Genomic DNA, 17,115 nt, shown 5'->3' with positions numbered 1-17,115 from the left:
ATGTTTTGGCTTGACAACCCCCAACTCTAAAGTTGTAGCCTCCTGGGTAGAAACACCACTTGTTACGGTAAATGAAGGGATTAAGTCAGGGCATGGGAACAGTCATCCTGGAGAGCAGAGACCTCATGATCATTCAGTAACAGGGCATGCTTTAAAGATATGATGTGGATCTGATGGCTTGAACAACCCAGAAGCCTCTAATACTAGAGAACAATTTATATTCTGCTTGCTGGCATTTGTTGCAAACATAGTATGGATCATGAGACTTTGAGATTAGTAAAGAAAGGGAGCTCTGGACAAATGGTCCTCAGGAGGCTGATGGGAAGAATCACAGTATCTCTGATGTCTATGTCTAAGGCCAGGGAGCAGCAAGACCCTTCCCTCTTCTGCTCTGTTGTTCTTGCTGGTTTTCTTTCCTTTAATGCCTTTTGTTGTCTTTCTTGCAGATTCTCAATTCAGCACCATCCCTGCGGCCTGCCTCTGAGTCCACAGGTTCTACCCTGACTTGTCAATCTTTATGAATTTTCATTTCCCCACAAATCATCCCCTAGCACGTGACTAAGAGCCCTGAGACCATTCGTCTAGCACATGATTAGTTACCTGCATTATAATGTTTAAGAAAGAATCATGTTTTTCTTTTTAATTGAATGATAAGCTCATTCTGGCAGACTCTTTAAAGCCTTAAAATATTTACTATCTATTTATTTATGTGTGGAAGTCAGAAGACAGCTTTTATGAGCTGGTTCTTGACTTCAAACTTTTGAAGCAGGGTTTTTCTTGTTTCCAGTGCTGTGAATATTCCAGCTAATTGGCCTGAGAGCTTCTAGGGAATTTTCTTGTCTCTGTTTTCCATCTCACCATGCAAGTGATAGGATTACAGATGCATAGTGTCAATGCAACTTTTCATATGTATTACATGGTTGGAAACAGGTGATCAGGCTTGTATGGCTTGCTGAGGCATTGCCCCTTCATTTTTTTAAAATTAAAAATATAATATTTACAGGTATGTATATGTCTTATGTGTGTGGATACCCAAAGAAAGCTTCAGATAGACTACAGTTGGGAGTTACAGGTGGTTGTAAGCCACCTGATATGGATGCTGGGAAGTGAATGGGCAGCCAGGATTCTTAACCACTGAGCCATCTCTCCAGCCATCCACTCCCTTTGCTTTTGAGACGGGGTCTCATGTATCTTAGGCTGGCCTTGATAGAAAGGCAATCTTGAAAGATAACCTTGACCTTCTGATCCTACTTCCTCCATTTCCTAAGTGCTACAATTACAGATAACTTCCAACGTGACTATTTTTTGTTTGTTTTTGTTATACTTGTTTTTATGTGTGTGTGTGGTTTTTTTTGCAGTGTAGGGATCAAACCCATGGGCATCTATTTGCTAGGCAAGCACTTTACTGACAGAGCTACACTCCCCAATCTCATAGAGCTAACACTTAAAACATTTGTGATCTCTGGAGCTTCTGGCAGTATTGAGATGACACCTGGAGCCACCCTGGTTTCCCATTAGTAGACAGTATAGTCAGACCTTCAAATTTGTGGGGTTTACATCTATGGGCAAAATATTCTGGAGGCATTTTAATGAATTCTTGAGTTTTATGATTCTTCCTATTCTGGTCATGATTTCCCAAATATGATAATACAGCTTACAACATTTCCATTGTGTTAGGTATCGTAGGTATCTGGAGACAGTTCAAATAATAGGGGAGAATGTGCTGAGCTTACTTAAACATACCGTGTTATAAAACTTGGACACCCCTGGCGTTTGGTACCTTCAGGAGACCTGGAGCCAGACCCCATGATTATGGAGGATGACAATATGTTAAACATGTTGCTGGTGATTCGTGAAAACTCTGTTAGAGTCGTGGGAGAAGTTTGGGTTCATGTGAAAGCTAGAAAGGACCTGAGTTCAACCCCTCCCCTCGAAATCCACCATGCCAGGGTAGTGATGGGCAGGTGGGGACAGGCGGCTCCCCAGGGCTCACTGACCAGCTAGTCTAACCGAATCGGTTGGTTCTAGGCCAATGAAAGAACCTGTCTCAAAGTGGGCAGATGATAGTCCTGAGAATGAGGAAGCTTTAGAGCTATCTCTGGACCTCCGTGCACATGCACAGCAACTCTCCCCGAATATATCAACGTATATATGAACACATATGCATGTCAAAGAATGAACAAGAGAGAAAAGACAAATAAGATCAGGGAAATCCTTCTGTGATGGCAGAATGGGAGACATACATTTAAATACTATAAACAATTTTATAATGTGGTAATTTTTAATATTAAAAGTAAATTGTAAATGTATCTTTATAAACAATATGCATAAAATAGATCATGTTCTAAAACTTTTTGTTTTTAAATGCTTTTTCACAGTAAATTTCTTAGGTGTCAGATTTTTTCCCTCAAAATAATAGTGCAATCAATAGAAGGAACACGTTGTCAGCGGGTGGGACTTCTCTGCTAATACAAGTCCTTGTAGATCTCCTGCAGCAGGGGGTGAAGGCTCATGTCTGTCTCCGTCTTCTTGATCACATGCAATAGCTGCACATGCTCTGTGACGATCTGCCTGAGGTCTGTCATCTTCTGGAGCACCTTGGCGAATAGCTGCGAGGACTCCGGGTGGTTCAGCTTGAGCTGGAGCTCCAGGGCCTGCAGCAGGTTGTCCTGGATGTCCTCGATTGGCTTCACGTTCAGCAAGCCTGGGCGGTCTGGGAGAATAAGACAAAAAAGAGACTTTGTCAAACTTTCTCTGGGCTCTAACCAGTGCAACTTCAGGTTCCCGGCTCCCCGGGCTGGAGATGAAACCTAGTCCGCAGAGCCAAGGCCCCATCCCTGCCCTAGTTCTTGAGCAGGTTCGAGGAGCGAGACTCTGCAGCTAATGGGCAAGACCCAAGGATGCAATGAAAAGCTCAAGCCCTTCCCAGCCAGGACTAACTGGTGTGACACCATCAGGAGCACCCCGTCTTCACCCCAGGCCTCTTCTGGCAACAGGCTTCTCTTCTCAGAAATCACATCTACCTTTGCTCCTGCTGGATTTTTTTTTTTAAAATAGTTTCTACCTACATCCTCATAACAGCTTCAAGTAAGATTTTCCAGTTGTAAGCCTTGCTGTTTTTTGCTTAGCACAAGGACATCCCATTTCCAGCAAGATAAAAGACTGTGTCACTTTAGCGGGGTCCTCCCCTCCCTACAGGATAGCTGGCATTTCTTCTGAGCAATGAGATTACTGGGGTTTTTCATCAGTCTTAATTTTTTTTTTTTTTTTTTTTTTTTTTTGCTTTTCGAGACAGGGTTTCTCTGTGTAGTCCTGGCTGTAGACCAGGCTGGCCTCGAACTCAGAAATCCACCTGCCTCTGCCTCCCAAGTGCTGGGATTACAGGTGTGTGCCACCACGCCCAGCTCAGTCTTAATTTTTTTCTTCTTTTTTTCTTTTGTTTTTAGGGAAGGTCTCTGTTGTCTGGGCAGGCCCCAAACTCCTGAGCTCTCTCGGCCTTCCTGGTTCGACCTCTCAGTCTGCAGCTACAGGAGTGCAGTGGTAGGATACCCTTGTGTCAGCTTTACCAAACCAGGAAGCAAATGCTGCTAATGCTTTGCCACAGTGTGGTATTTGCTATAGATTGTGGTGAATATGTTTTGCTTTTGGTTTTCCAAGAATTTTAAAGTTTTAAATTTGTTTTAGTCAGGAATGTTGGTTAAATTTTATTGAAAACTTTAAAATTTTTCTATCTAAAGAGATATGATATCTGAAAAGATATGATTTTATCTTAATCTAGTGTAGGGATTACTTTAACAGATATCCCACGTCCTTGCGCTCAGTTGTTAAGGTCTTACTCGGGGCTTTGTGATATCTGTGGGTGATGTGGTTGGGAGTGTTACCGTCTGAGCCAGCCATTGCCTGTTTGGGCAGTGACTGGGAACCAGCCTTGTGAGTGGAGCTCTGGTTTGTTTTTTCAGTTTTAGCTGCCCCTTTGTGGTTTCTTGGAGTTCATCTGAAGAGCCCTCTGGCCGTGGTAACAAATCCTTTACTCCCTTTAGCTTTTCTTCTGTAGCTTTTCATCCACCTAGGCTTTTTATTCAGATACAGTAAGACAAGTAAATTCTTTAGGCTAGAGTTGTACATAATATTCTATTATAATCTGGAATCTATTTTTTATTATATATTGTAAAAAGTTTTTATTAACCAAATTAACTGTGTGTCCATACATGTACAGTACGCGCTTTGGCCGCATTGTCTCCCGTTACCCTCACGGCCCCTTCCCAGGCCTGCTGAGCACTTTAACTAGTCCCCTTCTGTAGTCCTTTTCCATCTTATAAACTAATGGGATCTACCCTTTCCATGCTTCTTCTGAATTCAATGCTTTTTGTGTATTTTCTCATTTAAAAATTTCATTTGTAAAAGGCATTTATTTTTCTTTAAAGTTTTCTATTAATCTTGTTTATTTTAGCTTATGTGTGTGTGTTGTCTGTGTGTAAGTATGCATACCACACGTGTGCAGCTGCTGCCTTCGGAGGTCAGAGGGAGGCATCACATTCCAATGAGTGTGAACTACTGGCGGGTGCTGAGAACTGAATCTGAGTCCTCTACAAGAACAGCCAGTGCTCTAAATCACGGAGTCATCTCTCCAGCCCTGCCACCTATTTTTTTCATTAAAATATGACATTTAATTTTATTAATCAACTTAAAAATATATTTGTGTTTCAATGTTTAACTCCTTTTTAAAAATATTCATCTTTTTTCCCTCCTTTCCTAATTTCTTGATTTGAGTCCTTTACTCTTTAGTTTTGGGATTTCTCATGAGCTCATTAGGACTCTAAATTCTCCTCCAGTGTCACTTTGGTTCATCCCACAGGCCTTCAGGAACAGGCTTTCACTGTTCTCTTAAAACAGCTGATTTCAGTATGTTGGCTTTATTTTTTTTTAAACCCAAGAGCTATATAGAAGTGTGTTTTAAGTTCTGTCTTTGTTTGTTTGTTTGTTTGTTTGTTTGTTTCTTTCTTTCTTTCTTTCTTTCTTTCTTTCTTTCAAGACAGGGTCTATGTTGTTCTGGCTAGCCTAGAACTCACTACATAAACTAGGCTGGCCTATAACACAGAGATTTGCCTGCCTCTGCTTCCTGAGTGCTGGGATCAAATGTGTGATCTACCATATTCACTGCTTTTAAATTTATGAGTGGTTTGTGTTTTGGTTCTTGTATTCTAAGTTTACTGTGTTTGTTAGAATATATGGATTTTCTCCCTAAGACCCACTGAAAGTAGGATTATTCTACACCATTTAGGACCCACTCAGCATCTTGCACTGATTCCTAAGGTTAGCCCTGCAGGTCTATCCCTCTGTTAAGTGATGCAGTTCTTTCCCCTTTACCATAACTGTACTCATATCTGTATATCCTACTCATCTGCTGCTGTTCCTCTCCCCCAGTCTCAGGTTCTCTGGTTATCCTTCTGCTCCAACAGTAGCAAGGTACTTCTACAGAAACTCAGTGCCTGCTGCCTGAAGTCTCTTTACTTCATAGTAACTCCAGATGCTTCTTCTAATGGAGCACCAGTGGGGTGGAATGCTTTCTCCCCAGCCCTTCTCTCTCGCCTTCATCCTTTTATTCTGAGCCGCATAGCACCTTATGACTTCATCTGTTCTCAGCGTCTGAGGTTACATTTGCTGGGTGGTTATATATTTCCCAGATTGCGCTCATCTGATCCATACACTATAACTTAAGTCCTTCTTCCCTGTGTTGCCACACTGCATTCTCTTTCCTGCTGTGCCCAGGAAGTGGCAGTGTCCTGATGTCTCTGAGACACCAGAGGCTGGATGCCCAGTGAGTGCCCAGCTGGCTGAGTTAATGAGCAAGTGGTTGTTCTGGCCAGCAGTCCCAGATGGAAGAGTAGATTGCAGTTGGTGAACAAGCCTGAAGGTAGAATCACCACAGAGAAGCCGTCTGCCATGAATAGTGCTTTGTTTTGGCATATCTAATAGACTCTCGTAACCTTTATTCACAGACAAAGCTCAGGAGAACAGTGTGGTCTCAGGGTGGGACTTTGAGAACATTCTCTCAATTTTGATTCTTTTTCATTACAGAAGTAAACATGTCTTTGGTATGTCTTTTTTTTTTCTTCTCTACATATCCCATCAATTGGATTAAGTAAGGTTTCTTTTGAAATTCCAGCATTAAATGAAGGACCATGGGAATAATAACAACAATGAAAAGTCTCAGGCTCTGAGAACAGAACAAATGATTTAGTCTTGGCCTAGAGAATCCACCCCTGGAAGGACTGTGTCTTTCTCAGTTCTGACACTACTATGAAATCACTTGGGCCAGCAAGACAGTCCAGCAGGTAAAGCCCTTGTTTCTGTGCAACCCCAGTGCCCTGAATTAGAACGCTACAACCATGTGAGGAAGAAGAATGGACTCTCTTTTGACCTCCATATATGTATCATGGCTCTCATGTGTGTGTGTGTGTGTGTGTGTGTGTGTGTGTGCATGCTCACATACACTCGCAATAAAGAAATAAATATTTCAAAAGTTAAAAAAAGTTAAGCTTCAAGGAAAGCTGGATTTTAGATTGGGGCTCTGGTATAATGACTTTTGCCCCCACCACCACTTTAACAGTATCTCAAGTTTTGAAAGCCTAAGGCTGTGTGAATGTGTGTGTATTTCAGTCCTAGCATCCTGTGTAGGCAGGGCAGAGTGAGACTCCTGGGCCCACACAGCCTGTTCTGGAAGCCTAGGCTTCCGGGCCATTTCTCCTTCCTCCGTTTTGAGCAGCACCAGTGGGGACAGAGCTGCTGAAGAGATCATATGAATGAACACAGGGTCTCTGTCAAACAGCGAGATCCTGGCGTGCGAACGATGGGCTGGAGCCTGGCTCAGGGAATGAAATGCACCCGGCTGCTCCAGGACTGGGGAAGGATCTGGTTTGGATTTTCAGACTCTTCTTTGGCAAGTTACTCTTTATGATGTGATGGATGATGTTTGGCTGAAGGACTGAGATGCTATGGCCACAGATTAAATATATTTTCTCCAGTGACAAGTTAGATCATTTACTGATCAGCCTGGCTGTCCCCTGCCCAAATCTCTGTTCAGGGAGCACACAGTTGAGGAAGGAGGCCATAGAGTAGAAAAGGCCACAGCCTCCATTTTTGTCTTCACCAGCTCCATGACCTTGGGTCTGACTGATTAAATTTGTTGGGCTCAGTTCCCTCTTATGCACACTCTATCAGTGATTTCTAAATCCCTAATTCAAAAGTTCTAAGATGCTTTCTCATCTGTAACTCCCTCTAGTACACAGTTCACATAATTCAACTAGGGAAATAAATTTGAAAATTGAATTGGAAAAGTGTATTCATAGGCTTGCATATTAAACTTAGAACCAGCTTATTTAAAAATATACCCCCTCCCTGCAAACAGCTAGTCTCTTTTGGTCTTAGGTCAAAGGCAAAATGAATCTTATCAATTGCTTCTCTGCTTCTGCTCCTCAGGGACTCTGGGACCTCCTCTGCTCTCTTCCCTGTTTCTCTTTCCACCTTCCTCCATACGTTCCCTTGGACCTCCACTGGGTTGAGACTGTGCTACAGACAAGCCCCCAGAGCCTTCCTGTCCTTTCCCTTTTCTTTACTCCCTGGGGCCCAGGGCCTGCTAGGACATTCCCTGAAGGGCTGTCTGAGTCCTTGCACCTTGCTGAGGTGAGAGGCAGGTCTGGAGAGACTCAGGGTCAAGGGCTCTGTGTTGGCTAGGGCTTCCCAGAAGGCCCGTTGGGGAAGCTCTGTTGACTCACACACTCCAGGAGGCTGGAGTCAGTTTTTACATCCTTACTCCCCAGGCTGCAAATTGGGAAAGAATCTTTCTGGTCTTCATTCACACAGTCCTGGGATTGATTAGAGAGCAACTGATTTGGGCAGATTTACAAAGCTTCCATCTTATCCAGATCTGATTCTGCCTTGATGTATAGGGCTTATCTGAAGCAGACTCAATGCTAGGCCCTACTAGGATCTACTCATCTGGACTGCATTCCCCTAGCACAAGTTTTCTCAGGAGGCTCAGGACCCTATAGCAGCAGGCCACAGGCCAGCTTTCTTGAAGGACAGGCAGGAGGATAGGGGCCAGTCCTTCTGTCTGGTCTCTAGGAGATGCTGCCTGCGACTTCCCACCTTCTTTGTTGGCTTGTGACTGATTAAAAGACTGTACTTAGGTCCTTTAAATGGAAATGCCAGCCTGTGGGGCAGCTATATATTGACCCATAACCGTGAAGGACTTCCATTCAAGTGTGAGGAACACTGAGGAGGAGACAGGGTTGTCGGGAGACTCAACACTCTGCAACGTAACTTCTTTCCCAACTTCTTCCACCATTTCTTTTACTGGATTACACCTTAAGTTCCAAGATGGGTTCTAAGGGGACCTGGACCTGTAACCTGAAGACTCAAGTGTTGTCTCCTTTTCGCTTAAGTAAGTTTCCGTGTGCTTTTGAAGAACTTAGCTGATCTTTCTTGGGACAGTTTGCTTTTGAAAGTAACCATACCACATCTCTCATAAGGCCATAGTGAATTACAGGGGTAAGAACACTAGAAGTTTCTTTGTGTTTGTTTAAACCCTGCTACACAGGGTAGGGTCAGGTCAGTGAGGGTAGGGTGACACGTCAACAACTGGGAAGTAGAAGGGTTAGAGGTGCTTTTGGTAAGAATGGAAATTTGGGAGCATAAGAAAATAATTTTTAATACAGACATGTTTGGGGCTTGTGCAAATTCTCACTCTCACAGTTGAAAACATGCATGTAAGATGGCTCCAGAAGGGGCACAAAGCAAAATAGCCATGTGTCCAGGGACATATGTCTTGTTGAAATGATAATGGGGGCTTGGAGGTGCTTTTCTTATCTAATCTTCAGAATCCTAGTGATTGTTAGATAGACTGTGAACAGAGTAAGGTAAGCTATCGTAGGGTCTGTGGCCGTACTCTCCCACCATCCTCTTTAGGAAATGTACTATGCAGGAGAGCTGGATCATGTCAGGGATCCACATTAAGATGCACAGGTGAGATTAAACGCAACATATATGTGTCCCACGTACTTGACTTGGGATGGGTTTTAAGGGCAGCTGCTGATCTGAATGTGTAGCTCTGGGTCAGCAGTACCAGTTTTGAATACCAGTGCGAGCGTTGACTTCCCAATGTTGTACTTCACTGCATGGTGACCTTGGGAAAATTTATGAACCTCTCTTTACTTATGTTTTCTTGTCTTAAAGAAGGAAGTTGGCTCAGTGGAGCACACCTGCCGTCCAAAATGCTCAAAAGCTGAGGGAGGAGAATTGCTTGGGCCCAGAAATTTGAGGCGAGCTTGGGCAATATAGCAAGAACCTGTCTAAATAAATAAGTAAACAGCTAGGGTTGTGTTGAAGTGCTTGTCTAGTATTCATGAAATTCAATCCACAGCACTGCAAAAATAGTTGTGTGTGTGTGTGTGTGTGTGTGTGTGTGTGTACACGGAGGTCAGTCTTAGGCATTCTTCCATAGGTACCATCCATGGTTTCCTTCCTTCCTTCCTTCCTTCCTTCCTTCCTTCCTTCCTTCCTTCCTTCCTTCCTTCCTTCTTTCTTGGATTTGTTATGTGGAACCCCGGGGACCATCTATCCCTGCTTTCCCAGTGTTGGGATTATAGGCACTGGTCACCATATCTTTTCAACATATTTATATTATTTAAATGTGAGGGGTGGGGACTATACGCCATGTATGTGTGGGTGTATAAGGAGGCCGGAAGAGGGTGTCGGATCCCCTGAAGCTGGAGTTACAGGTAGTTGTAAGTTTGTGATCCATCTAATATGGGTGCTGGAAAATTAACTCTGGTCCTCTGAAAGAACACCAGCAAATGCTCTTAATCTCTGAACCATCTCTCTAGCCTCATAGTGGCATAAACAAACAAACAAACAAACAAACAATTATGTACACACACACACACACACACACACACACACACACACACACACACACACAAAACAAAAAGACCTGGGCTCTGGGAATTGAATTCCTATCTTCTCACATACAGGGCAGGTACTTTACCAACTGAACTCTCTTCTCTGCTCATTATGAAGGCAAATAATGGTCTTAACCATTATTCTAGCAGAGCTAGAATGGTAAAGTAAGTCACAGTTTTCTGAGTATTGAGTGTGTTAGCACTTGTAGCAGGCTTCGGAACTTTAGCTCAGGGTTACCCCTTCCCGTGCCCCTCACTCTGCTGTGCCCCTGGCTTTCCTGGGTTCTCTCTTCCTGGCTCTTCTTCCCTTAGCTGTTTCCTTCTTTTCGGCTTTCCCTCACCTTCCCTGTTCCAGATGTTTCTCTCTTTCCAATCCTGGGCTGAGGATTTATTAGGAATGTTAGCAGAGTCAACCTAAATTAATGAGAGGTCTGACCAACAGATGATTTGAGGTGTGGGGTGGTTTACTGCTGCTATCAGAGAAATCAGGGTGCAGTAAAACAGAAGCCTTGCAAATGCTTCACAGATAGATATCATCTGCCTGCTGCAGGATGCATTATGCACATGTTGCTGGTGGACCCTCCCTCTGACGCACTGAAACATTTTTACACTTCCCTGTTCAAGCAATGATTTCACATTAATCAATGCTTTCTCTATGTTGGATAACAATAGGTTTAGCAGGATGTCAGAAGGGGAAAACCACAATGAAATCAAGCCTGACCAATATTTTCTGATATCTGTCCATCAACTAGCAACCCAAATTAACACTCCTCAGTCCCCATCTCTACAGAGCCAGCTCCTGAACAGGAAAACATTAGGGACAAGGCAGGTGACACTTTCTCTAGGTCTGGTCAAAGCTAGTCTGTTCCTCTACAGGACCCCCAGGAAATAGAACCTGGGTTTGAGTCTATTTCAAGGTCTTCGAGGATGGGTCTTATGAGTTCTTTCTTGACCTTGGGAAGTCCTTGTGACCCTTCTAGCTCTGTCATACTGGTCACTCATGTGCTCTGCTACAATTCTGTTCTTGTGTGTTGGCTAGTTTTATCAGGATTGGTAGCTGACTGGGGCTGTGGGTATGGGTAGAGGAAGAAGGGTTAGAGAAGGAAGTAGGAGAGTAACCTCTCAGAGTCCCCCTCCAGCCTCACACATTCTGGCCCTCAGTGTACCTGGTGGCTCTGCCAAAGGAGACAAAGGAGGAAGGGCTGAGAAAAGGGCTAACAGCACCTCTGTGACTTTAGACCCGTGACAGCAAACACCTGAGACAGTAACCTTATCAACTTCAGATTTCCCACTCCATGCCCCCTATCTTTTTTCTTTTGAGAAGAACTTGTGATTGCAAACCATAGACTTTCCAGACACCTTAGTTTCCTGCAAAGTCAAGGGAATTCTGGGAGGGGGAATCCACAGACCTAGCTTCCCTGGCCTCCATGGGGCAGGATTAGGGGTTTTTGATCCTCCTTCTTTGGCTCCTCCTCCTTCTCCGTATCTCTTTCCCTTTGGGTTTTGTTCTCAATCTGCAACTAATCCCCTTAAAGTGATAGCTGATAAAAGGATTAGCTGAGAGCTCCCTAGGGGTATTTACATTGTAGGAAGGGATTTTAAGGACGGTTGGTGGAATTTTAAGCCATTCGACTGGCAGGATGGAGTGGAGCTACTTCAAATGATATCACACGGGAGAAAGGGGAAATTAGCATTCACTGTGTGCATAGCAGTGTCCCAGGCACAGAGCCAGAAGCTTCATATAATGCTATTTTACTTGCTTGGGAGCTGATAAGGAAGTTAAGGCCCAGGGAGGTCAATAATTGCTGTAACCACACATCTAGTAAGTGGGGGATCAGGGCTTTTGGACTCGCCTGTGTGATTCTGGAGCTTTCTCCCTGACCTATCCAGAGCTGCTGGGGCAGATGAGAAGTTTCCTTTGGGCTGCACCCTTGCGCCCCCATGCCCAACCTCTCTATTAGGTGACCTGAGGACCCTGGGTTCACTCTTCCCCACTTGCAGCTGAATAGTGCCCATCTGGAAGGCTGCCTGGGTCACTCAGAGTTTAAACACACATTTTGAGAGTTCAAAATGATAAAGCGCTCTGAAAAGCCACGGCGACTGGCTAAGGAGCCTCTTCCTTGACTGCCAGTGTGGACAGGAGTGACTCAGCAGTTCTACTTTCAGTCCTGTCTGTCTCAGACAGCAGTGTTTGCTCAGTCCCGAGATGATGGTGGCCTACCCAGCCCGGGTGGAGGAGGAAGTTTTATTTCTGGAGCAGTTACAGATAAGGGGTCTTCTATTCTCTACAAACAAAAGCCTGCACATAGATTCTCACATGCATGCCTATCTATGGGATGACTTTAAGATGTTTCACTATTTCCCCCATTACTCCATCCTTGCCCCCAGATCTCTGGTTTTTAGTATTTGGGTGCCAGTTGCAAACTCATAAATATACCTCACCCCTATCATACCAAGTGCATGAGGTTATGAAAACAGAGAACTAATGGGACATTTCTAGATAACTCAGAGTGAGTCATTATTCAGAGCCACTCTGCCAATCTCATGCACAGTGTAGGTATGAGCCCATTAGATATGGTAGTCCTTAGTAAACCAGCTATTACTTTGTGACATGGCCATCTCCTGATGGGGGACAGGAGACATGCTAACACTGGATGTCCAGCTCAAGAGAAATTAGACGCCCTTGTTTATTTTTAATACCTGAAGAAGAGTTGGAAAAACAACTTTCTTAATGAGGAAGGAAGTTAAATATTTAGCTGGCACAGAAGAAGCAGGAAGCTGACATAATGCTGAGAGTGTAGCTCAATAGGGAGCCTGTGCTCACATGCATGAGGCCATGAGTTCAAGCCCCAGGACTGCTAAATACACAAAAATGTGTTGCTATTGCTATACATTAAATGCTGTCCTATTGCTATTTATACTTATTTCTAATGTCTAGTTTCAAAGTAGTTTGGATTTTGTCTCCTTTTCACTTAACTACTATGGGAGGCATTCACAGACTAACGCGGGTATAAAGGCCGTGGGCTGAGTAGAGTCAGAGTGTGACTCTGTGGGGCTCCACTGAGACACATAAAGCCTGCTTCTTCCAGAGATATGTGCCATACTGTCCACTGTAACTCACAGAAATCAATGGAAGCATGGCACATACACACAAGAACTGAAGGGTAATTGAGGTATGGAGTGGAGGAATACTTCCAAACCTGGTAGTCGGTCCTTCTGCTCTGAGTTATCGGCAGTGGCTCCCCAGGTTTGAGCTGTCAAATGAGGTGCTTCGCAATGGCCCTGAGTAAGCATCTATTTGACTAACCTACAGAGAGCAAGTGTCTGTATGCTCAGTTGCTTCTCTAGAGCAAGAGAAACGAAGACACGGATGGTATTTATCAGTTTGGAATCCTCTCACCAGGGCGTCTATGTCTGGGCTCCACCCACTCCCCACCTGACCCCTGTGCACATGATGTAGAGGTCTGCACTAGGCATCTTCCTTACTCCCCACCTTACTTTTTGAGAAGGGGTTTCTCACTGAATGAGGAGCGTGAGGATTCAGCTAGTTTGGCCGGCCAGCAAGGCACAAGGATCTTCCTGTTTCTGCATTTCCAGTGCTGTCTTGATACTCATAAGTCACAGTAGGAGGCTTTTTACGTGGGTGCTGACGATCTGAACTCAGGTCCTCATGCTTGCACAGCAAACACTTCACTGACTAAACAACCCCCAGCCTATATTTATAACTTTCCTTTGCAACCATTTACGTCTCTTATGACCTGGCATATGACAGTGTCTGGTTAAGTGGAAACATTTTTTTTTAGCCATTTGAAGTTTACCTTTGTGGGGTGCCTTGCAAATGACTGTGTTCAGATGCTCATTATATGACAAATATAAGAACTGTGACACTGGCTTTAAGCTTATCACCAGCCCTAGGCCTTTCCCCAGCACTTCTTTTTTTTTTTTTTTTTTTTTTTTTTGGTTTCTCAAGACAGGGTTTCTCTGTGTAGCCCTGGCTGTCCTGGAACTCACTCTGTAGATCAGGCTGGCCTCAAACTCAGAAATCTGCCTGCCTCTGCCGCCCATCCCCAGCACTTTCAAAGCCAAGCAAAGGGTTTGGGAAGATGGCTGCTCAGTGGGTAAAATGATTGCTAGTTGGTTAAAATGATGTCTTAAGAGGGCATTGGCTATTAGTAACAATATATAAACATTCTTAATTATGAATTTTTGATAGCTTCTAAAAACTCTAAGACCAAGGCAGTTAAGGTTTTTATCTCAATTACTCAAAAGGCAACAGAATTTTGAAGGAAGTACATGGAGGTGGTGATGATGGTGGTGGTTTTGGTGGTGGTGATTGCACTGCTGGGGATTGAACTTGCCCAGTTCTGCATATGCTCAATGTGAGCTCTGTCACCAAGCTACATCTCTAGCACCAGCCTTCCTATACTAATGGGTCTAAACTTTGGCTCTATCAATTAGTAGCTCTGTGACTATAGGCAAGTGACTTGGTCTCTCTGAAGTTCCATTTTCTCTACCTGTAAACTGGGATATAGGCTGCACAGAGCTTCAACAAGGATAGATAAAAGACTGGGAATAGAGCTGGATGTTTGGGATATTCAACAAATAGGGGCTACTGTTGCCATTTCATTTATTATAAGCATCTGCCAACTTATTCTAGGTGTTGTCTTTGATTCTGTTTTAAGTCTAATGAATCAACAAACATATCCAATAGCCATGGTCCATGATGAAGCCCTGGGGCCCAAGCTTTTGACTTGACAGAACAAGGTCAAATTGACAAAGAATATCAAGTCTTCTTTGATGGGCAAATGTATAACTATGGTAGCATGACCTCCTTCTACCTACTCAACAGCCAGTCACTCAAAAAACAGTCATTCTGAGCTGCTTAAAGAAGGAACATTGCTGATCTTCTGGAAAGAGCAGGGACACTGTAGGTGGTTGGCAGAAGCTGAACTCTGGAAGGTAAATGAAGGGGTGGATGACTTGCCATCTGTTGCTGCTGCAGGAATAGTTGTAGTTTCTCTGTCACTCAGACAGCAGTGGCAGTTTGCCTTAAAAAATACATTGTAAAATGCAATGGCTTTCCTCCCTCCTATCCTAAAAGTTTAGGACGGATTGAAATGGCTTCCGAGTTGTTCTGAGTTAACAGGAGCCTTTTCCTGCTGGAGAGTTCCAGCTGGACCCCCTAGGCTTTTCTTTACCACACAGCACATACTCAAGGGGGCAAAGTGTCCTGTGGAGTATCCTGGAGTTTGCCAGATTTCCTGAGCTTCACATTTGGCATTGGCCACAGGGAAGGGCTTGAAAGCCTGCTTGCAAGGCTGGCATGGGTCTGTGGCGCCAGTTGCAAACATCTCCTTGCTGGATGCAGTTTTATTACTCTTGACACCACCTACCCTGACAGTAAGACTAGAGGGTGCAACGGAAGCTATTATGTGCTGGGATTACAAGGAAGTGCTCCCCTGGCATCCAGGCTCAGGCCTTAAGGAAGGAAGGTGTGTGGGAGTGGGGGTTGCAGCTACCAGCTGCTGAGAGTGAACTGTGATCCTGTATCAAGGAAGCAGAGGGGACAGGGCTACCACAATGACAGGACATTTGGCTTTTAGCCCAGTCCTATTACTATTCAGTAGGTATCAGATTTGTACAAATCTGAGTCTATGACCCTTACTTTTCTGCCTGTGAAGTGAGAACAAAGACATGGCTGCATTGCTGGGAGGCAATGGGAGACTGCTATGAGCTGCTTTTAAGAAGCGCTGAGCTTTGGCTCTGAAGCACTGATGTCTTTTTTATTCCCTTTCTTGCTCTAGCTCAAAGGAGACAGAGACTTTGAGAACTAGGTCATCTCTCTCAGCAAGCTGGCTGCAAGAGCCGAGTTCACGCGGAGTTGCTAAACACAGTTCAAATCTAAGAACCAGATCAACAGGGTCAGCAGTGTTTAGTGGGTAGCAACACCTATTTACCCGCAAATCCCCAGTTGGGTCAGATTGATACTTCTATCTACAGTCTTCCTCTTTGTTCCCCTAAGCCCCCCTCTCCTCAGCTCTGATCCCAGATCTTACACAAGAGTTTACCATTTCCCCAGCCTGAGCTCCTAAGTGCTTTCACCAGAGCAAAAGCTCCAGCAAGACTCTAGAACAGTTCAGAATGGATCAGTTGGTTCTAGGCCAATGTAGTTCTTTTCAAAATCATTAAAACAATTGACAAACAAACTTCTGAAGGGCTGAAGAGACAGATAATCAGTTACTCTTGTTAAGATTGGATAGGGACAGAACTCTGTTTTCTGAATTAAAGCCTCTTATTTACATGATGTTTTCCTTTTCTGGAATTTTAGAATAAGGAAAACCAACCAAGCAAAGGCTATTCTGGAAACTGTCTTGGGATACTGATCACACATCTATGGATGATGAGAACTTACTGGAAGCCAGTCCTTGGACTAGAAATGTATGTTGGACAGCTTTTATCTGGCCTGCACACAACCCGTCTCTCTGAGGGAAAAGGAGAATTGCATTCCTGTAATTCTCCTGGACACATGTGGGCCAGTTTTACTCTTGTCTATTACCTGGATTTAGACTTCACCTAAAAATATCAACTTTGGTCAGGGAAGGACTTTCCTTTTTATGATGTAGGAACATGTCAGTAAATCCTCTGCCTGTAGGAATTCTAGATTTATTCACAGGGGTTAAAAGATCCTAATAATAGGGCAGGCTGCTACCTTGGGAATATCTTTCATTGTTGCGTGGATGATCAGGACTCTGGCTTTTGTAAAGACTATCTGTGAAGGACCAAAGGAATTATTTATACAGAGTCCTTGTTACTGGTGCCACGTTAGCTTTTATACACTAACAGGAGTTAGTAACTACATCAAATCCAAGCATAGTATTTAGAGTGTGGTCTCTTGACCAACTAGTGAATGGGGCATGCATATTTGTGTTTATGCATGTGTATGTGTGTATATATACATGTGTGTACTTGTGTGCCTGCATACTTTTATTTTTCTGGTGCTTAGAATCTCTGCATGTATCAAACAAGCACTCTTTCACTGTGTTCCTGACCCCAGCCCATCATGGCTGTTTCTGGTTTAGACCTTTCCTATTTATACAGTAAGTAAGCTTACTTTGAATGGTTTTTCTTAAATGCTTCCCTTGATATCAGTGGTTAT

The 17,115-nt window shown here is 43.9% G+C and overlaps 1 protein-coding gene across 7 annotated transcripts in view; it reads right to left on the bottom strand.

Moving 5' to 3' along the window:
• Positions 1-2,262: 2,262 nt before the first annotated feature.
• The window catches only part of Pparg (peroxisome proliferator activated receptor gamma), a 132,355-nt gene continuing 117,502 nt past the window's right edge, over positions 2,263-17,115 (bottom strand). For all 7 annotated transcript variants that reach the window (XM_052174594.1, XM_052174589.1, XM_052174592.1 and 4 more), the window contains one exon: positions 2,263-2,713. In XM_052174594.1, the coding sequence (XP_052030554.1) occupies positions 2,466-2,713 (248 nt within the window). In that variant the 3' untranslated portion in view covers positions 2,263-2,465. The remainder of the gene's footprint in view (positions 2,714-17,115) is intronic.

Source organism: Apodemus sylvaticus, chromosome 2 (assembly GCF_947179515.1).
Source record: "Apodemus sylvaticus chromosome 2, mApoSyl1.1, whole genome shotgun sequence".
NCBI classification, from domain to species: Eukaryota; Metazoa; Chordata; class Mammalia; order Rodentia; family Muridae; genus Apodemus; species Apodemus sylvaticus.
The sequence above is the reverse complement of the archived record's forward strand: the minus strand, read 5'-3'. Positions and strand labels throughout refer to the sequence as shown.